At 35.9% G+C, this 17,434-nt stretch overlaps 3 protein-coding genes across 3 annotated transcripts in view; 1 reads left to right on the plus strand and 2 right to left on the minus strand.

Annotated features, from left to right (window-relative positions):
• The window catches only part of LOC145674998 (b(0,+)-type amino acid transporter 1-like), a 221,889-nt gene that overhangs the window by 37,628 nt on the left and 166,827 nt on the right, over positions 1-17,434 (plus strand). The gene's annotated exons all lie outside the window — the stretch shown is intronic.
• Positions 260-856, minus strand: LOC145679145 (uncharacterized). The gene has a single exon (XM_081749737.1). The coding sequence runs from the start codon at positions 854-856 to the stop codon at positions 260-262; it is 597 nt and encodes a 198-aa protein (XP_081605863.1).
• Positions 14,570-15,562, minus strand: LOC145679146 (protein CFDP2-like). The gene has a single exon (XM_081749738.1). It carries the CDS (start codon positions 15,560-15,562, stop codon positions 14,570-14,572), a length of 993 nt encoding a protein of 330 aa, XP_081605864.1.

Genomic DNA, 17,434 nt, shown 5'->3' on the forward strand with positions numbered 1-17,434 from the left:
TCCAGATGGTTTAAATCGGGGCTACCAGAAGGCCACTCAGCACTGGAGATGAAATCTCTTTCATTGGCCTCCAACCACTGCTGTGCCATCCTTGCCTTATGAGCTGGCGCAGAATCCTGCTGGAAGGTCCAGTGATCATTGTTAAACATGGTGTCACTCAAGTCCTTCACAATAGGCTCCAGAACAGTTTCCACATATACCATGGCACTTGTTTTTACACCCTGCTCACAAAAGTGAAGTCTGGTGAAGCCTTCATAGCTCACCCCCAACCAAACCATGACTGAGGCGAGGTAGTGACCCCTCTGAACCTTAGGAACTCTCCCACGAGCTTCTCGAGAGCTTGCAGTATATATATCCTATCATTTTCGAGGTTAAAGCTCTCTTCAATGGTAAAGATTTTCTTGTCGGTAAAGAGGATTTGCTGATGTCCATTGTTGGCGTACCGCTGTAGGAGCTGTCTTGCTTTCAGTTTCTTCTGCTGCTTCAGCTGTGGTGTCAAGAAATGCCCCGTGCACCGCCGATAAGCTCTGACCTTCAGGTCTTCAGAAAGTAACCTGGACATTAATCTTGAGGCCATGTTGAGCTCCCGTCCCATGATCTTCTGCTTCCGGAGTGGATTTCGCCGCACACGAGCAGCCACTGCTTTAACCGCTGCCACTGTTCTCACACTGCGAGGACGACCATCCCTTGGCAGGTCACGTGCACTGCCGATCTCAGTAAACCGCTGGCTTGTCCGGTAAACAAATCTTTTGCTGACTTTCAGATGTTTCAGCAGTTTGAAAATCTCACTCGGTGAATTTCCACCCTTATGCAAGACAATCACTGCAACTCTATTTTCGTACTCACCCCACTCCATGCTTAAGCGAAGCAGATCCACCCGTTCTCTTTCCCTGTCCTACACACACTGGCCAGGCTGACTTTGAGCTAAATTGTACCTTGCCACCTGTTAAGCCAAAAGTTTATGACAATATTTATGGCTAGACTAGGTAGTGCAGCAAGCAATTTCTCAAACTGTATACAATTCACGCGGACGTTGGCAGTATGCAGAATGAAACAAATATCATTCCGGTAGTTTTTCCCTTCCTGCCGAATAAAAAGAATTATACACGAAAATGCTCAAGAACCGAGTTTTTATATTAACAATTTCCTGCAGGAAGACTCCCGGACCCCTACTTAACTTTGGTATATTCCAAACCCCCGGAAGATCCGCCCCCACAGCAGACAACCCCTAAATCCGTCCATGCTCAAAAGACGACATTTATATGCATTTGAGGCAAGAACACACACACGAGAAAGAAACATTCAATATGGCACATCAAAATATAAACTAGATGAACTTCTTTGAAGAAACCTCATTTTAAAAACAAAAGGTAGGAAAAAAGATAGCAAAAATGTGGGTATTGTCAACTTATAGACAGGGTGTTTCAAAACAACACCGACAACGTTTGGGAGATGATTCCTGACACCAAGATAAGACAAAAAGTATAGACCGACTTGGGTGCATAAATGCTTCCTTTCGGAGTTATAGGCTGCCGAAATCATGAAAAATCGAACTTTAAATATCCATAGCTCCAAAGCTATGGGAGCTACTGCAGTAGAGTCAAGACTTTATTTAGGAACTGCTATGTGCCCTATCCAAGTATCCATGTTTCAGAATCCTGCGGTACTTCCGCAACAATTTTTATAGCGGTAGTTGGTGAGTACTTCAAATTATATGCCTATAGCCAAACTCCCTTTATAAAAAAACTGTTGCGGAAGTACCGCAGGATTTTGAAACATGGATTTTTGGATAGGGCACATAGTAGTTCCTAAGTAGTCTTGACCCGACTACGGTAGGTCCCATAGTTTTTTACCTATGGACCGTAAAAGTTCAATTTTTCATGATTTCGGTAGCCTATAACTCCAAAACGAAGCATTTGTGCACCCAAGTTGGTCTATACTTTTTGTCTTATTTTGGTATCAGGAATCACTTCCCAAACGTTCTCGGTGTTGTTTTGAAACGCCCTGTATATATTTCTAGCCGTCTTTTACTGTTTTAGTTCTATAGTGATTAACGTTGAAACCAGACAGGGCATATTTCTACCAATTCCAGTTCGAATAGAGAGATAAGGTTGGAAATGAACCTATTCTTGGGATTATGAATTCATATCAGATAACTCGTTTCTCGCCTTCTCTCTCTCTCTCTGATAGGCTTACCTGTCGACAGATGGACGGATATAGTCGTTTTAGGGCTCCCGTAATTATACGTAGCATAGTTTGAGAGCTAAAAATAGTCTGATCAGACTAGCTTAGTGTGAATCGGTGCAAGAGACGTGAAACTAACGCTGCATTCTGTGTTAGGAAGTGCTTTACACTGTAAATTTATCTTAAAATATTTTAACCTTCAATTCAAACGTATGTTATCTTTAGAATCCAAGAAGATATTACGATTGTTTATAAGATAAACGCTGAGACATTCAGATAATCTAAATCCTTACAAATACACATCAATTGTTTTGTATTTTTATTTTTTACAAATATTTTTATACGTGTCATTCATAAATATGATTATTATAGTACAAATGAACACATTAAAAGATTTCATTTATCTTGCAATAAATAAGTAGATGGCTGCATTCTTGAGGATAATAGTAGATTAAAGGATTATGAGACAGACATGTCTAAGTCGTATATGAAGTGACGTATACAACACATGTGACAAATCTATCGTTTTATCAAAGATAATTGTTTTTTTTTTTTATTTATCTAGAAAAAACGTTTTTCTTATGAAATACTACCAGAATAAGCATCACTTTGTATGTGGACCCAGGTGATTTTTTTGTCTGGGAACTTACTGCAAAAAATTGCTGGATCAACTTTGGAAAAAAGGACAATATACTGGTATGTAATAAGTAATATTAAGGGATACAAAAACAGTGAACGACATTAGATAATAAAATATTGTATGATGAGTTTGCAGGACGGGGAGGGGAAAGTTGAAAGAACAAAGTCAAGTAATGTTTCAAATTAGTAGTACTGTGAAATCTTTGAATAATGGACATCAATGGGACATGATTATCTGTCCATTGATAAGAGATATCCTTAACAAACAAACAAACAAACAAAACAGATTTCTCACAGTTCAAGCGCAAATTGTATGTAGTACACAAAGTACGTTACTTATAAATTTTAATATAGGAGTAATGTATTCGAGCTATTGGAGAATTTTCGGAAGTGGGTAAGAGTGAAAATAGTGTACCTTGATGAAATTTTACCGTAAAACTAACACCGTTTAAAGGTTTGTGCAGTACGATTCCCACCAGAAAGCAATTTATTGTGAACAAAGAAAACAAGGACATCAAATTCAGTTTCCGACTGTATTTTATGGTAGTTCACAAAGGTATTGATTGACTTACTACAAAGGCATTTTATGGGGAATGGATTTTCTGTTTACTCTACTCAGGGCCGGATTAACGGGGGGTCTTAGGGGGACTGTAGCTCCGGGCCTCCAGGTGGACGGGGGCCTACACTTTAATCAAAATCTAAGCTCGTTGTCTAAAAATAATTATACAAGATACGATCATCGTAAGATAACACATGACCAAAAATATGTCCCTTAACTTTTCTACTGTACTTTCACAGAAGTGAATCAGGCAAAATGAGCAGGGGGTCACATATTTTTTCTAGCTCCGGCCTTCAGATGGTTTAATTCAGCCCTGACCCTACTGCATCGCAGATTTATTTTCAAGTTGCAAAAAGTAACTTTTGTGGTAAATACGAATGAACTGAGAATAAGTCCTATCCATTGTGAAGAGTTTATTAAAGCATTGGTGAAAAATAATATTGCCCTTATCCGTATCTGTGATCATAAAAGGAAAGATTCAGCCCGTAATAGTAATGCATGTATTTCTGTCGGGACAAAAGGAAAAAGATCTTGTTGTTATGGACTTGTCCGTTCAAAGAAGTTTTACTGCATTACAATATTAATGCATATAGTGTTACTAACGCATATCAACTACTTGTTATCTAAATCTGCAATTAATTAAAGTCTTCACACATTTGGTCATAACTGAAAACAAAGTATAGAAACAAAACAAATGTAAATACCGTACATTCCAACAGGACATAACTTGGTATTTTTACAATGAGTTGTGTGAAAAACCAGCTCTTGCGTCTCTAAGTCCCAGTGTTTACTTTAGGCAATCGTTTACAAAGTTATAAACTCAATTCTTGTAAGAATACGCATGCGTTGCATGATCACTCTTTTTTTTACTATAATAGTTTATAGGAAAAATTTCCTAATAACTTCGGAGAGTAATGTCATAAAAATGCTGCACTTACAGAAAACAAAGCACTATTACAGTACATAAAATTAGAAAAAGAAATGTCAGATTTTGCTTCAATAAATCCCATGCTTGGGTTCATTTGATTGGAACTTAAAGTTCCTTTTCAGCAAGAATGTTTGGGAAGAGCATACGAGAGTTTACAGTTTTGTGTTAGATTTGAACTATAAAAATTTCCACTCAAGACAGAAGCCGGATTTTATATGCACTGACATCTTATGTTCATATAAGGTATTTATACGGTAGGGAGTAAATATATATTTCAAGGCAGCGTAGAAAAAAATAATGTTTCAATTTGTTGGTCCTGGTTCTATTAGTATATGTATAGTAATATACTATTTAATATGTATAGTAATATAATAAAAAAATAACTGCAAAATGACAACAGTTAACAACTTGAATTGAAAATAAGGAAATCGAAAGAATAAATAAAATAATTACTGTTTGATTGCTTTTGGTTATATTCAGCAGTTCCCTACATGGAACACTTTCTTTCATGAGATGCGTTATTTACCTGAGGTAGAACACGGGCTGCAGGCAGCGGGAAGAATCAGTTAAAGAGTTGTCGGTAGCCTAGGAGAGCAACAAAGATTTTGTCATCCTGTAGAAAAGTAAAATTTTACTTTCTTCATACCATGAATTTTGAGTTTCTTTCTTTCCCCCCAAATTTCACATTTATAATTTTATTTTCTTCATTTGAGCCTCTAAGAAAGTTTAAGGTCGATTTCACTTCAAATAGTATTCAATACTTTATTTTAATACATAACATTTTATTTCAAAATTATTTTTAACATTGATTTGAATTTATTTTACTTCAAATTTAAATATGGTACATACATTTTTAAACTAAGACTTACAAATATAACAGAATTATTAACTATATTACAAGGAGAAATTTGTCAATAATAACTTTATATTACAAAGTCGAATAAAATTGGATAAAAAACGGTAATTTTTAAAAACTTTCTTTAGTATAAGAAAGAACACAGCACAGTTGGGAAATTTTGAAAGTGTATAGTTATTTAATTGTATTAAGCTTTCTGAAATGAATTTTATTTGTTTATTCCTAACAAGTTTAAACTATACATTTGCAGGCATATATTTTCCTACCGCATGAACAACTATATAAAACATAGGATTTTAATAATGTATAATCTACCTAGGTATGAAGTGTTTCGAAACAACAACAGTAACGTTTGAAAAATTATTTCTGACATCAAACTAAGGTTTAAAAAAGGATTATGCTAATCTGAGTGTAGAACTGCCTCCTTTCGACGCTATGACCGGTCGAAAATTTGTCAACAAAGTGGTGCGGAAACAGACAATTTGAGAACGAAATGTCGGATCAAAGTCTGGTAAAGAGCAAAATACATATTTTCAGTTACAGATTCCATTAATATGTATTTGAGAGTGGTAAAGGATCGACGCAGTAGTAACCACTGCAAGAAATTAGAAAACTCCTGGAGGATTCTACGAAAAGTGCAACAAGGGAAAATAAACCATAAAAAAGTACAATATTTCAAGGAGTTTAAATCATAGTACATTATTCACATTAGAAGAAAACTGTGAGAAAAGAGGAGGAGATAGACAGGTATGATTAACTTTGTCTCAGTACAGAAGAAACCCTCGGAACAAGTACTGATTCCGATAGATGTATCGGTCCAGTAAATATATGTAACTTAACATTGTATGAAAAATACTGACATGAAGGATCAGCAGTTCATAGAGTTTTCTTTGTCCTTGTAGGCAGAAATTAATTTAGGAGGAGATCCAAAGCTCCAAACTCAATATGAGGATAAATTATATTAAAATTTGTAAAATCAACCCTAAAATTACATTGAATTTACAGGACATCACCATTTCAGGTGGTTCCGGTCCCCCAGGACCCATCCCCTACATACATCTTTCAATTACGAGAAAATGTAAATTATATGAGTAGTGTATGGATAAATCATATAGTTTGAATTTATGATTCTTAAGATGTTATTCAGGCAGTTCTCTAATGGCGGAGAAACAAGCAAATACAAAACTACATTGACTGAATAACAAAGCTTGCAGCAAGATGGCAAAAATACGTTGCAGTGTCAAAAATACGTAGAACAGGTAACTTCAATTTATATTCGATAAGGTCTAAACGTTAGTCAGGATATTTACTGGACGACCCTCGCATCAACGTACTTCAGATTACGATATACAGCATTTAGCAGACATCTGAATATCAATGCTACAAATCCCACGTAATCTATCATACCGAGCTAACGTTTCACTGACTTTTCATTGGATCAGAATAGTTATTTCTTAACTTGTAAAACATTCAGTGAAGTGTTGAAATTCGAAGGAAGTTGTTACAAGAACTCACTGAAGGAGGTACTGGGCAGGAAACATCTCTACAAAACATATGCTAGGGAAAATTTAAAGATAGAAAAAGGGAAATCTAGAAACAAACACAATATAGAAAGAAAACATGTATTGAGAGTTCAAAAAGTCATTAGTTTTGAAATGTAGATATATCAAGGATAGAACCGAGAAATTAGGAAAAGTAGTAGAATATTTGTGTACAGGGAGGCAACAAAGAAAAATATTACAATAGAAATAATAAAATGAAAGCCAAACGACAATGAAGGAAGTTTTAGTCAGATAGAATGATCAATTACAGTTACAAAAACTGCAAATACCTATGCAACATATAGGGCCTACACACACACACACACACAATATATATATATATATATATATATATATATATATATATATATATATATATACGAGGCACCCAAAAATAACCGGAATCGCACTCCTGCGCATCGTGTACGAGGTTTCGCCGCTATAGCACGGTGGGAAGACCTCTTCTTAGTCAGTATATCAAGTGGCGTCAACCGACAACGGCGCATGTAGTTTCTCTGGCACTCTGGCAGTCCTCTCTGTGTGTGTGTATAGTGCACTCATGGCACGAAGAAATGGCAGATTCTCAGGAACAACTTGCGGACATGAAGTTTTGTTTTTTACTCGGCAAGAATATAGCAGAAGCTGTTGTAATGATGCACGCCGCTTTTACAAATAAGGTTTTGAAGAAAATGAATATTAATCTTTGCTGCTATGTTAGTGTCGTTTAATGTTGCAAGCACAACGTTGCTTGCTCCTAAGTACAGAGATACTAATTAAAGTGGCGATTCTGGCTAGACATCAAGATCGAATCACCACTTTAAAACAATAACCTGCTGGAAAATAAATGAGTGTCAGTTTTTAGTGCTGGCTTGTACAAGCACAACGTTGGTGCTTCTACGTACAGAAACTTGTTAATAGACTAGAAAACTAGAATTGTTACATTTACAAAATCATTTTGAATAACAAAGAAGGTGTTATTCATTACTGCTCCATAAGTGCTGTTTAGTGCTGCAAACACAACTTTAGTGTTTCCAGATACAGAAATTTATTAATAAATTAAAGTTACAATTCTGATTTTATGTGAAAATTGAAATGCCTCATTAACAAATCAGCTTTATGGATAACAAAAAGTGTGTCAATCGTTAGTTGTATGTTAGAGTACTTGTTAGTGCTGTAAGCACAACGTTAGTGCTCCTACGCACAGTGTTAAATTTCAGCAAGGTAGTTGAGAAAAAAATCAATTGTACTAAAGAATAGCCTAGTCGACTTTTCAATGTTAAATATGGTAGTTGTGACACTAAAAGAAGCTTTGGCAAGGGGTTTTTAGTTTAATACAAAACGAAGAATGTAATATGCTTAATACATACGTACATTGAAAATGATGGGGAATTACACGTTTGTGGGACCCCAAAGTACCTAAATCATAAAAGACTGCTGTAAACAAAAACAAGTACGAAATGCAAAAGCAACAAAAAGACCTGATAAAAGTAGGTACTGACAATATTATTCAGAATTGCTGAAGCTGCCTTTCTCATCTGATCTGTCTTCCGAATTGTAGTTGACGGAATTGTCTCCTTCTGGAAATGTATTCTCGATTTCTAATAGCTCTTGTATATCTTGGATCATCTTCCTGTGATTTTTGTGTGGGGAACTTTGGAGACGTGCTATATATGCAACTAAGGTGTAAAGGAGTCGATTAATTAAGTCCGTATTTTCTGTCTACTCTAGATTTTTTTCGCGTAAATCTTTATTTCTTGCTTCTTGGGCCTCTTCCGGAAATTGCCCTATAGGCAATACACATATCGCAAGTATCTCTCTTCCTTGCAATAATATTTTATGCAAGTTCACAGGGATTGAGTACAAGATGTACTTTTGGAGGTATAGGTCCATGGTGTCTTTAGCAAATCATTGAAATTCGCTTAAATTAATTTTCCTATCACAATTTATGCACTCGGGTATAGTGCTTAAACGCTTAATTAACTCAATATTCACTCCAGTGATTTTTGCAGCCTGTTCGGGATTCCTAAAAAAAAAAAAAAAAAAAAAAATGTTGTCATCGCTTGTGTTGTCACTTTGTTGCTTAGGCATATCAACTAAAAGGCCTAGTTCCCTTTTTCTACAGCTTTTCCTGAACTTTCTTCTTCATCGTAATTTTGTTTTTATTTTCAGAACCCCTTTCTTGTCACGTTTTAATATCTAGCCGGTAAGATATATGGAGAATGTATTCGAAGAGTCTAGTCCAAGCATGAATTGCGCAAAATTGAACCAATAAGGAAAAGTAGCATAGTGAATTTAAAAAAAAAAAAAAACATTAATAAACCTGCTTATTTCTAACCGCTGGACATACAAACGCGAACTTATCACTTGTAGTTTTTATAGCTCTGCACCTGCATTACTGAATTCATAATGCACAAAACATACTGCTGTGATTGAAAATTTCCATAGATTTCACAAGGAGCATCTTCATAGCTTGATGTGATATGTAGTTTTTGAAGAAGGGAAAGATTGCAAACAAAGGCATTTATGAAACTATGGGAACATTTTATGACAATTTTCTTATTCAGGCTCTACAAAGACATTTCAGAACAAACGAATGAAAGAGGTGGTTTTAGAGCTATAAAGTTTGTAAACATGGTTCCTATTTTTCTATCAGAATGGAAAGAGTATGTTACGTCACACAGATTGCACGCAGGTAGTCGATCGAGGCACGTGTTTCTGATGCATAAACACACGGCGCAAGAGTTTGTTAGTAGTTGGACTTGAACTTTTTGTAACATTTTCTATGCCGCGAACTGTACAATCTTTGGGTTGTTTATGAAATACATGCACATATATCTGGCAGGCAAATTTCTGGAAGTTATAGAAGTGTGTAGTAACAACCTACTTGAAATAAACATTAATAAATATTTGGTTAAGATCTTCACAAAGCGTAAAATTCCCATTCACTTTCCTCAGACTATCAACCAAGAAATTCTTCCTTCCTCAGAATATGTTACAATCTTGACGTTTAAATTAATATTGGATACTTCATATTTATCCTTTTTTAAAAAAAAAATACGAGGGACGTTTTTAAAGTAAGGTCCGTTCTACAATACAAAACAACTCGTAAACATTTTGACTATATATTTTAAGAGATTCCATGTACTTTTAGCTACTTTTCAACCTAATATCCGTTGATATTGAAACGTTTCTTATATCAGGAACAAGTTTTTGCAGATCCATATCATAAAAGTTTTTCACCTGATAGCCAAATTCTTCCAACACAATTTTGCAGAGTACAGAACGTGATGCTTATGGAAAATTCTCTGACAGTACGGAAATGACGAATGGTCTGTTTTCATGAATCTTGATCGCACACACATGGTCGCTAGTGATTAGGCCAGCCTGATCATGGTTCATCATAAACATTGTACTGCCCTTTCCTAAACAATCTCACCCACTTCCGAACTTTGCTATCACTCGTGGCATTTGGACCATACATCTCACAGTTTTGGCGATGAATTTCGGCCGGTATTGTAGTTCTAGTTCTTGCATTAAAGAACCGAATTACAGATATTATTTTACAGACGGCGGGGCGCTCGATCTTCTTGAACTTTTCCATCATATGCGACAAAACTCACACGCTATCCCAAATGGTGTCTATTTATACTCAAAGGACGCCGGGACACAGCATGTATACGTACGCAAAATTACGAACGCTCGCTCTTTACTTAGAAATTGCCAAACGGACTTTACTTTAAAAACATCCCTCGTATTTGCTTCATTGGACCATTCATGTATACTGTATTTGTAGCTATTGAACAGAGAAATAATTTTCTTTGTGTCAGTGTTAGTAATGTTTAAAAGAAATGAGAAAAACATTAAAGAGAATAATAGATACAAAGTATGCACAGTTAGTGATAAAGCTCATTCCACGAGAGGAAAGAATACAATTCAATAGTTTTGTGAACAATGAATATGTTTTTTTTAATTCTCTTTATTCACAAGCGTCTCGATAAAAAATATGAAGGTTCAAATCTATTATTTGTACTTTTTATTATTTGCACTACAAAACTGGGAATGCAGGTGATGATAGATGGAATGAAGGATAGAAATCTCAAATTTATTATTTTTTTTTCATTCCCTGCCATTATCTGTGCCTATAAGAATCATAGCATTTTACGTCAATGACGACGTTATTAAGTGGTAAACAAGCAACATTTATTTCAGATTCCTATCACATGTTAGTTTTCAACATACGTTTGCCTCATTTAATATGAAACAATACAAGAATTCAATATTATATAGGACGGGTTTTTTCTACCTGGGGGTCGCGACAGGAGATGAAAAAGATAAATGCAATCAGGATCTAGTAACAAAAATATTTTTAAAGACTATTTTCATAGACATATTTTTATTTCCATTTACTTATCGTCGTATTAAGTAAAGAATATTAAACAATTAACGAATCGTTTAAAAAGCAGTTGAAATAAAGGAGAAATGAAACTGGCGAAAATAACGCATATTGAAATACAAGAAAAAATACAAATTCAACAACTAGATATTGAAATACAATTCCAAATTAAGACTAAGGTGAAGCCTGGGCCTCTGCTGATTTAACTAGGCTTCACAAGCAATACTCAAACAGCTTATTACAAACTGGAAATTACTTACGGGCGGTTGCTGGCAAGATGACATGATCAAGAGTGTAGGGATATGGGATAGGTTGAGAAACTCCGATATAGGCCATCTGCGTTACAGTTCAAAACACTGTTAAGAATAGCTTTGGCTTTACAGTTACTCTTTAATTAGTATCTATTATTGATTTTTGGGCTAGGCTGAATTAGACGATGAGAATTGAAATAATTGGTGAAAGGACAATAGTCTTTATAACACCCATGCCCTGAGTGGAGTTCGAACCTACGACATACTTCTTATGGTCGATAACCTAATAGCTTAAACTGCCCGATCGTTCCAAGTAACTATCATATATAGAATATATCAGAATCAATGTGTTACTTATGTCAAAAGGAAACTTATGCAGTTTCACACACATATACACATATTTGTAGACACAAATGACACACATTAGTCCTTCACATCTCTATTTTACGTACTTTGTGTTCGTGTTCTATGGTCCCTTTTCAGCACTAGGGTTATGTATATAACAAACCTGGAAAATGCGTATTCTCAGGATCCGTTTAGTTATATTCGGAGACAGAGAAGACACACTAACGTTTATGTATAGTTAGGTCGTCTACGAGACTACAAGTATCTGTTTAAATTCGAGATGATTTTTCAAATTTCGTGAGCAATATTAGTTCACCCAAATCCTTGATCTCATACACTACTTCAATACTACATGATTCATAATATAAAAGCTATAAATTGATAAAGTGATTATGCGAACGTAATAAAGTGTATTTATCAACCTTTAAAGATACACAAGTCATTACATACTATACTCCAATAGTTTAATATCATGCTCTTTATGGAGCTCCCGTGACGCGGAAGAATTTTGATAACTTGTAGATCAAATTTTAAAAATCAGGTCATACACTTTCTACATGAATTTACCAAAAGAGACGAGAAAATCTTATTTCTATATAAACAATAAGGTTTTCTCGTCTCGGGACATTACTATATGCATATAAGCAATACATAATAATTAAAAATAGGTTAAAAATTTTAATGATAACTGACGGGAAAAAATGAAATGAAATCTTTGAGTTTTACGTTCTACGATTATGCCGGTTAGGCTAAAGAAGACGGTGATGATGAGTAATGAATTAAATGGTGGAATGAAGAAAGTAGGAGGAAACGGGAGAGCCCCGAGGAAACCCACGCACACGGTGTTCGTCACCATAAAGTTCACTTGGCGGGGGCTGGAATCGAACCCGGGACTCCAAGCACCAGAGGTAAACGCTCTACCACTGAGCCACCGCGATTTCTATAAAACCAAAATCCGAAAAACCAACATTTCGGTTTTTTCCAAAACCGGTTCGGTTTTTCACCGAAACTTGTTTCGGTTTTCTCCAAAAATCGGTTCGGTTTCTCATCAGAGTAGAGTTTCGTTGTTCTCCGAAAACCGGATCCGTTTATAACAAAAGCAGTTCTACTTTTAAACATATTGATTTTTAAGCATACTTACTTATTTACTCGTCGGAGCTACAGTCCATGTAGGACTCGGGCCTCCTCAACTACACGTCTCCACTCTTCTCTTTCCATGGCCTTGGTTCTCCAATGTCGTATTCCCGTTTCTCTCAAGTCTTGTTCTACGTCTTGTAACCATCTTAGCCTACGTCTTTCAGTCAATCTTCTTCCTCCTGGCCTTCCATTTAGCAATCTTTTCGGCAGTCGAACGTCGTCCATGCATTGAACGTGGCCCACCAACTTTTTTTTTCGTTGTTTAATGTGTGCTACTATGTCTAAACCTTTATATATTTGGTACAATTCTTCATTTGTTGTTATCCTCCACGATACTTCTATCCTTTTTGGTCCGTATATTTTTCTCTCCCATCACAGTAATAATGTTTCGTTTTCTTTAGTTAGGGTCCATGCCTCGCTAGCATATGTTACTATTGGCCTTAGGATTGTTTTATATATTGTTTTCTTTGCCTGTCGTGATATCCTTTTGAAATTGATGATTTTCTATAAAGCGTATAAGCACCTATTTCCTGCTACTACTCCTGCTTTAATATCAGTTGTTATGTCATTTGTTTCAGTCACTATTGTACCAAGATACTTAAACTGATCCGTGTGTTCGAATGCATAATTCAGCATATTTTTGTTCTTTAGTTCTCTTGCGTTTCCTCTCGTTGTTAGCATATACTTTGTTTTCCTTTTGTTTATGCGAAGCCAAAAGTTTTTCGCTTCTCTTTCATACTCTTCAAACGCTCCTGTTAGGGCCGGTTCCGTCCGTGCTGATATAAGCACGTCATCTGCATACGCCATGTGCTGTTTGCCTTTTATTTATGCATCCTCCTGGGTTTGTTTTAATTGCTCTTGCCGCTTGTTCTAGTGCAATGTTAAAGAGCACTGGAGATAAGGGGTCTCCCTGCCTTAGTTCACTATTTATTTCAAACTCTTCCGATCTGACGTTCTGTACCTTAACTTTCCCTTTTGTGTCTTTCAGAGTCATTCCTATCAATTTTCTCAGTTTTTATGGTAATCCCATCCTTTTTATTCTCCTCACTAATTATATCCTATTTAGGCTGTCCTAGGCTTGTCTAAAGTATATGAACAGATTATGTAGATTTATGTTGTATTCGTATGTTGTCTCTATCATTTGTCTAATGGACAATATGTGGTCTAGAGTTTATCTTCCCGGTCTGAATCCTGTCTGGTATTCACCCAGTATTTATTCTGCACATTTTGAGACTCTTCTATTGAGTATTACTGCTAGTATCTTATATACCGTTGCCAAAAGAGCTATGCCTCTGTAATTGTTGCATTCCATTTTGCTACCTTTTTGTGTACAAGGACGATTTCTGCTGTATACCATTCTTTGGGCATTTCTTCCTTTATCCAGATTTCAGATATCAGATTATGAATTAGTTTGTGAAATTGTGCCCCTGTCTTCTTTAGCAGTTCCGCCGGTATCCCGTCTGTCCCAGCTGCCTTATTATTCTGTAAGCATCTTATTAACTCTCTTATTTCTTCTTCATCTGGCCCTTTTGTTAGTTCCTGCTCTTCTGACTCCCATTCACATTCTTCTGTTTCTATATCGTCCATTCTAGGTCTTGCTCCGTTGTCTCTTTCATCTTTCGTATTAGGGTTTAACAATTCCTGAAAATATTCTCTCCATATGTTCGTGATCTCCTCTTGTCTTGTGGTGATTGATCCATCCTTTCTCCTACATGCTTCTACTCTTGGCTGATATCCTATCCTAAAATCTTTAATCCCTTTGTAAAATTTCCTGTTTTCTCTAGCTTCGTAACTCTCCTGAAGGTCAAGCATCTTTCTTCTTTCCCATTCTCTTTTTTTTTATTTCTTATCAGTTTGCTGGCTAATGTTCTCTTTTCCTGGTATTTCTCTTGGCTCGCTTTAGTTTTCATCTGCAACCACTTTCGCCTTGCTTCGTTCCTTTCTTGGATCGCTTTATTACACTCTTCGTCATACCATTCCGTTCTTCTATTTCTCTTTTCCATTCCGATCACTTTTTGTGTTGTATCTTTCAATATTCTTTTTATAGCTTCCCATTTTTCTTCGATGCTTCCTTCTTCCTTCCAATAAAGTTCGGCTCTTTTACTTACCTCCTCTTCGTATTTTTGTGTAATTCCTTTCTCCTTAAATTTACTCAAGTCGTAACTTTTGTTTTCCTCCATGTAGTTCTTTTTCCTCGTGGATATTCTTTGTTTGTATTTGATCCCGACTAGAAAATGATCGATGTTGCAGTCCGCACCTCGATAGCTTCTTACATCCTGAATGTCTGACGTGTGTTTCCCATCTACCATCACGTGATCTATCTGATCTTTTGTTCGTCCATCAAGAGAGATCCAAGTTTCTTTATGAATTTCTTTATGCGGAAAAAAAAATGTTCTGCTTATTGTCATGTTTCTTGTTGCTGCAAAATCTATCATTCTTACTCCATTTTCACTTGTTTCTTCCAGTTTACTATGTTTTCCTATTGTTTGTTTCCAAATGTCTTCCTTTCCAATCTTTGCGTTCCAATCCCCCAGAATTATTTTCACATCATGTCTTGGAGAGTTCTCATATACATTTCCTAGTTGATCATAGAAGGAGTCCTTTTCCATTTCCTCTTTCTCTTCCGTCGGAGCGTGGATACTAATCAGAGTAATATTAAAGAATTTTTCTTTTATTCTTATCTTGCATATTCTTGGATCTATTGTCTGGTAGTCTATTAGTGCATGCATAACTCTCTTGTGTATAGCAAAGCCAGTCCCAAACACATTTTGTTTTTCTCCACTGTTTATGATTATATATTCTTTTAGAGGTATCCATTCTACGTCTTTTCATCTTATTTATTATAAGGCAGTGATTTGTATGTTATATCTTTGTAGCTCATTTTCCAGATTTCTCGCAGCTCCAGGTTGGCCTAGGCTTCTCACATTCCATGTAGTCAGTTTCATCTCCAATCCGCACCAAAGTCATCGTCCTCAATTGTCCGTCCGGCTCATTCTTCGTTGAGGTTTCTGAACATCTATTTTTTTACAGGGTCGGGTTGTTGGACCTACGCCCCACGCCTAACCCCCAAATCTGGGGAACCGGGAGGTTTCTGTCGAGGTCATCATCCCCTAGCTTTTGTAGATTCCCCTACCCCTACTAACTGCAAGGCAGCAGTGCTGATTTGGTTCACCCCGGGGTGAATCCCGGTACCCATCATATCTGATGGGCGTTCCCTTTTCCGCCACCTACGGAGGTGCATGGTGGGTGTCCAGCATCTCCCTCAGAATTTTTAAGCATATCGATTTCGAATTGCACTTCCTTTTTATGAGAATTTCCAACATTATTCTGATCAGAAATAGAACTAGTTTTGAAAAAACTGCAATTGGTTTCGATGAAAAACTTAATCGGTTTTGGAGAAAACCGAAACCGTTTTCGTCAAAAAAACAAACAAACCGGGTTTTAAAAACCGAAACCGGGTTTGATGAAAAACCGATCGCTTTTGGAGAAAACTGATAACCGGTTTTTGGAGAAAACCGAAACCGGTTTCGGCGAGAAACCGATTTATTGAAATTTTTCAAAAAGCGTTTTCGGTTTTCCTCAAACTCGGAAACTGAAAAAACCGGTTTTTGTGCTCACCACTAGTATTAACCCTATCTTCATCATGTACACTTCCAGATGTCGTTTTTAGAATATTCATTTATAGCTTTTCTTTGGTAATATTTAAATATAAAGGTTATTTTTATTTAAAGTTTTATTAAAATAGAGGTAGAGTCTGGAATAAGGAAAAGACACGAAAGATAGGAAAAGTTGGGAACCACTGTATAATTTACAATTTAATATGGGAGCTGAATTATGTGTCCGTAGTTTCCATACCAAGAATGGAAGTATTTTACTTCTCTTAAAATTGTAAACATTTAAGTGAAGAAATACAATTTTAAGAAAATAATAAATGAATTTTGTGTGCTTTAATCACTCGCACAGAAGAAACCTTACCAACACTTGACTACTAGTAAAATAGAGCTAAGGAAAAGATATCTATTTTAGTTGTTAGTTATAAAACTTCACCTGCTTTCGTTCTGAAAAATGCGCTACTTCCGCCTCATTCCCCCCCCCCCCGTAAGTAAACGTTCTTTTTCATTCTTTCCCTCATTGCTTTGTACACTATCCTACGTATGTATGCTAGATGCCTCAGGACGCAAATTTAATATAATTTAAATGGAAATTTCAAATTTTCTCACATCAGTCAAGCATTTGCGGATCTGCTCGTGCTATGCACGTTTAGCTGAAATAGTGTTCACTTATGAACTATGGTAATGCAAGATGAACAAAGAGTTAATAATACCGTCTTTTGTGAATACACATATTTGATTGTATCCTTTTTCAATTCTGAAGACCCGCAAAAGAAAGTCAGTTCCCCATTCTGTAATTTTGCCTATATTTTCCCATTGGTCACATAATTATACGACTTAGAGAGTTTTAATTCTAATATTTTTATATTTACTTATGGAAAAAAAAATGTGTTATTTACGATCAGAAAGATAAATGAGTAAAGAACAACCCGAGTATGTTACATATGCATAATTTCTAACTAACAATCAATTATTCAGAATAAAAATTTT

Source organism: Thermobia domestica, chromosome 2 (genome assembly GCF_964235325.1).
Source record: "Thermobia domestica chromosome 2, izTheDome1.hap1.1, whole genome shotgun sequence".
Classification (NCBI taxonomy): domain Eukaryota; kingdom Metazoa; phylum Arthropoda; class Insecta; order Zygentoma; family Lepismatidae; genus Thermobia; species Thermobia domestica.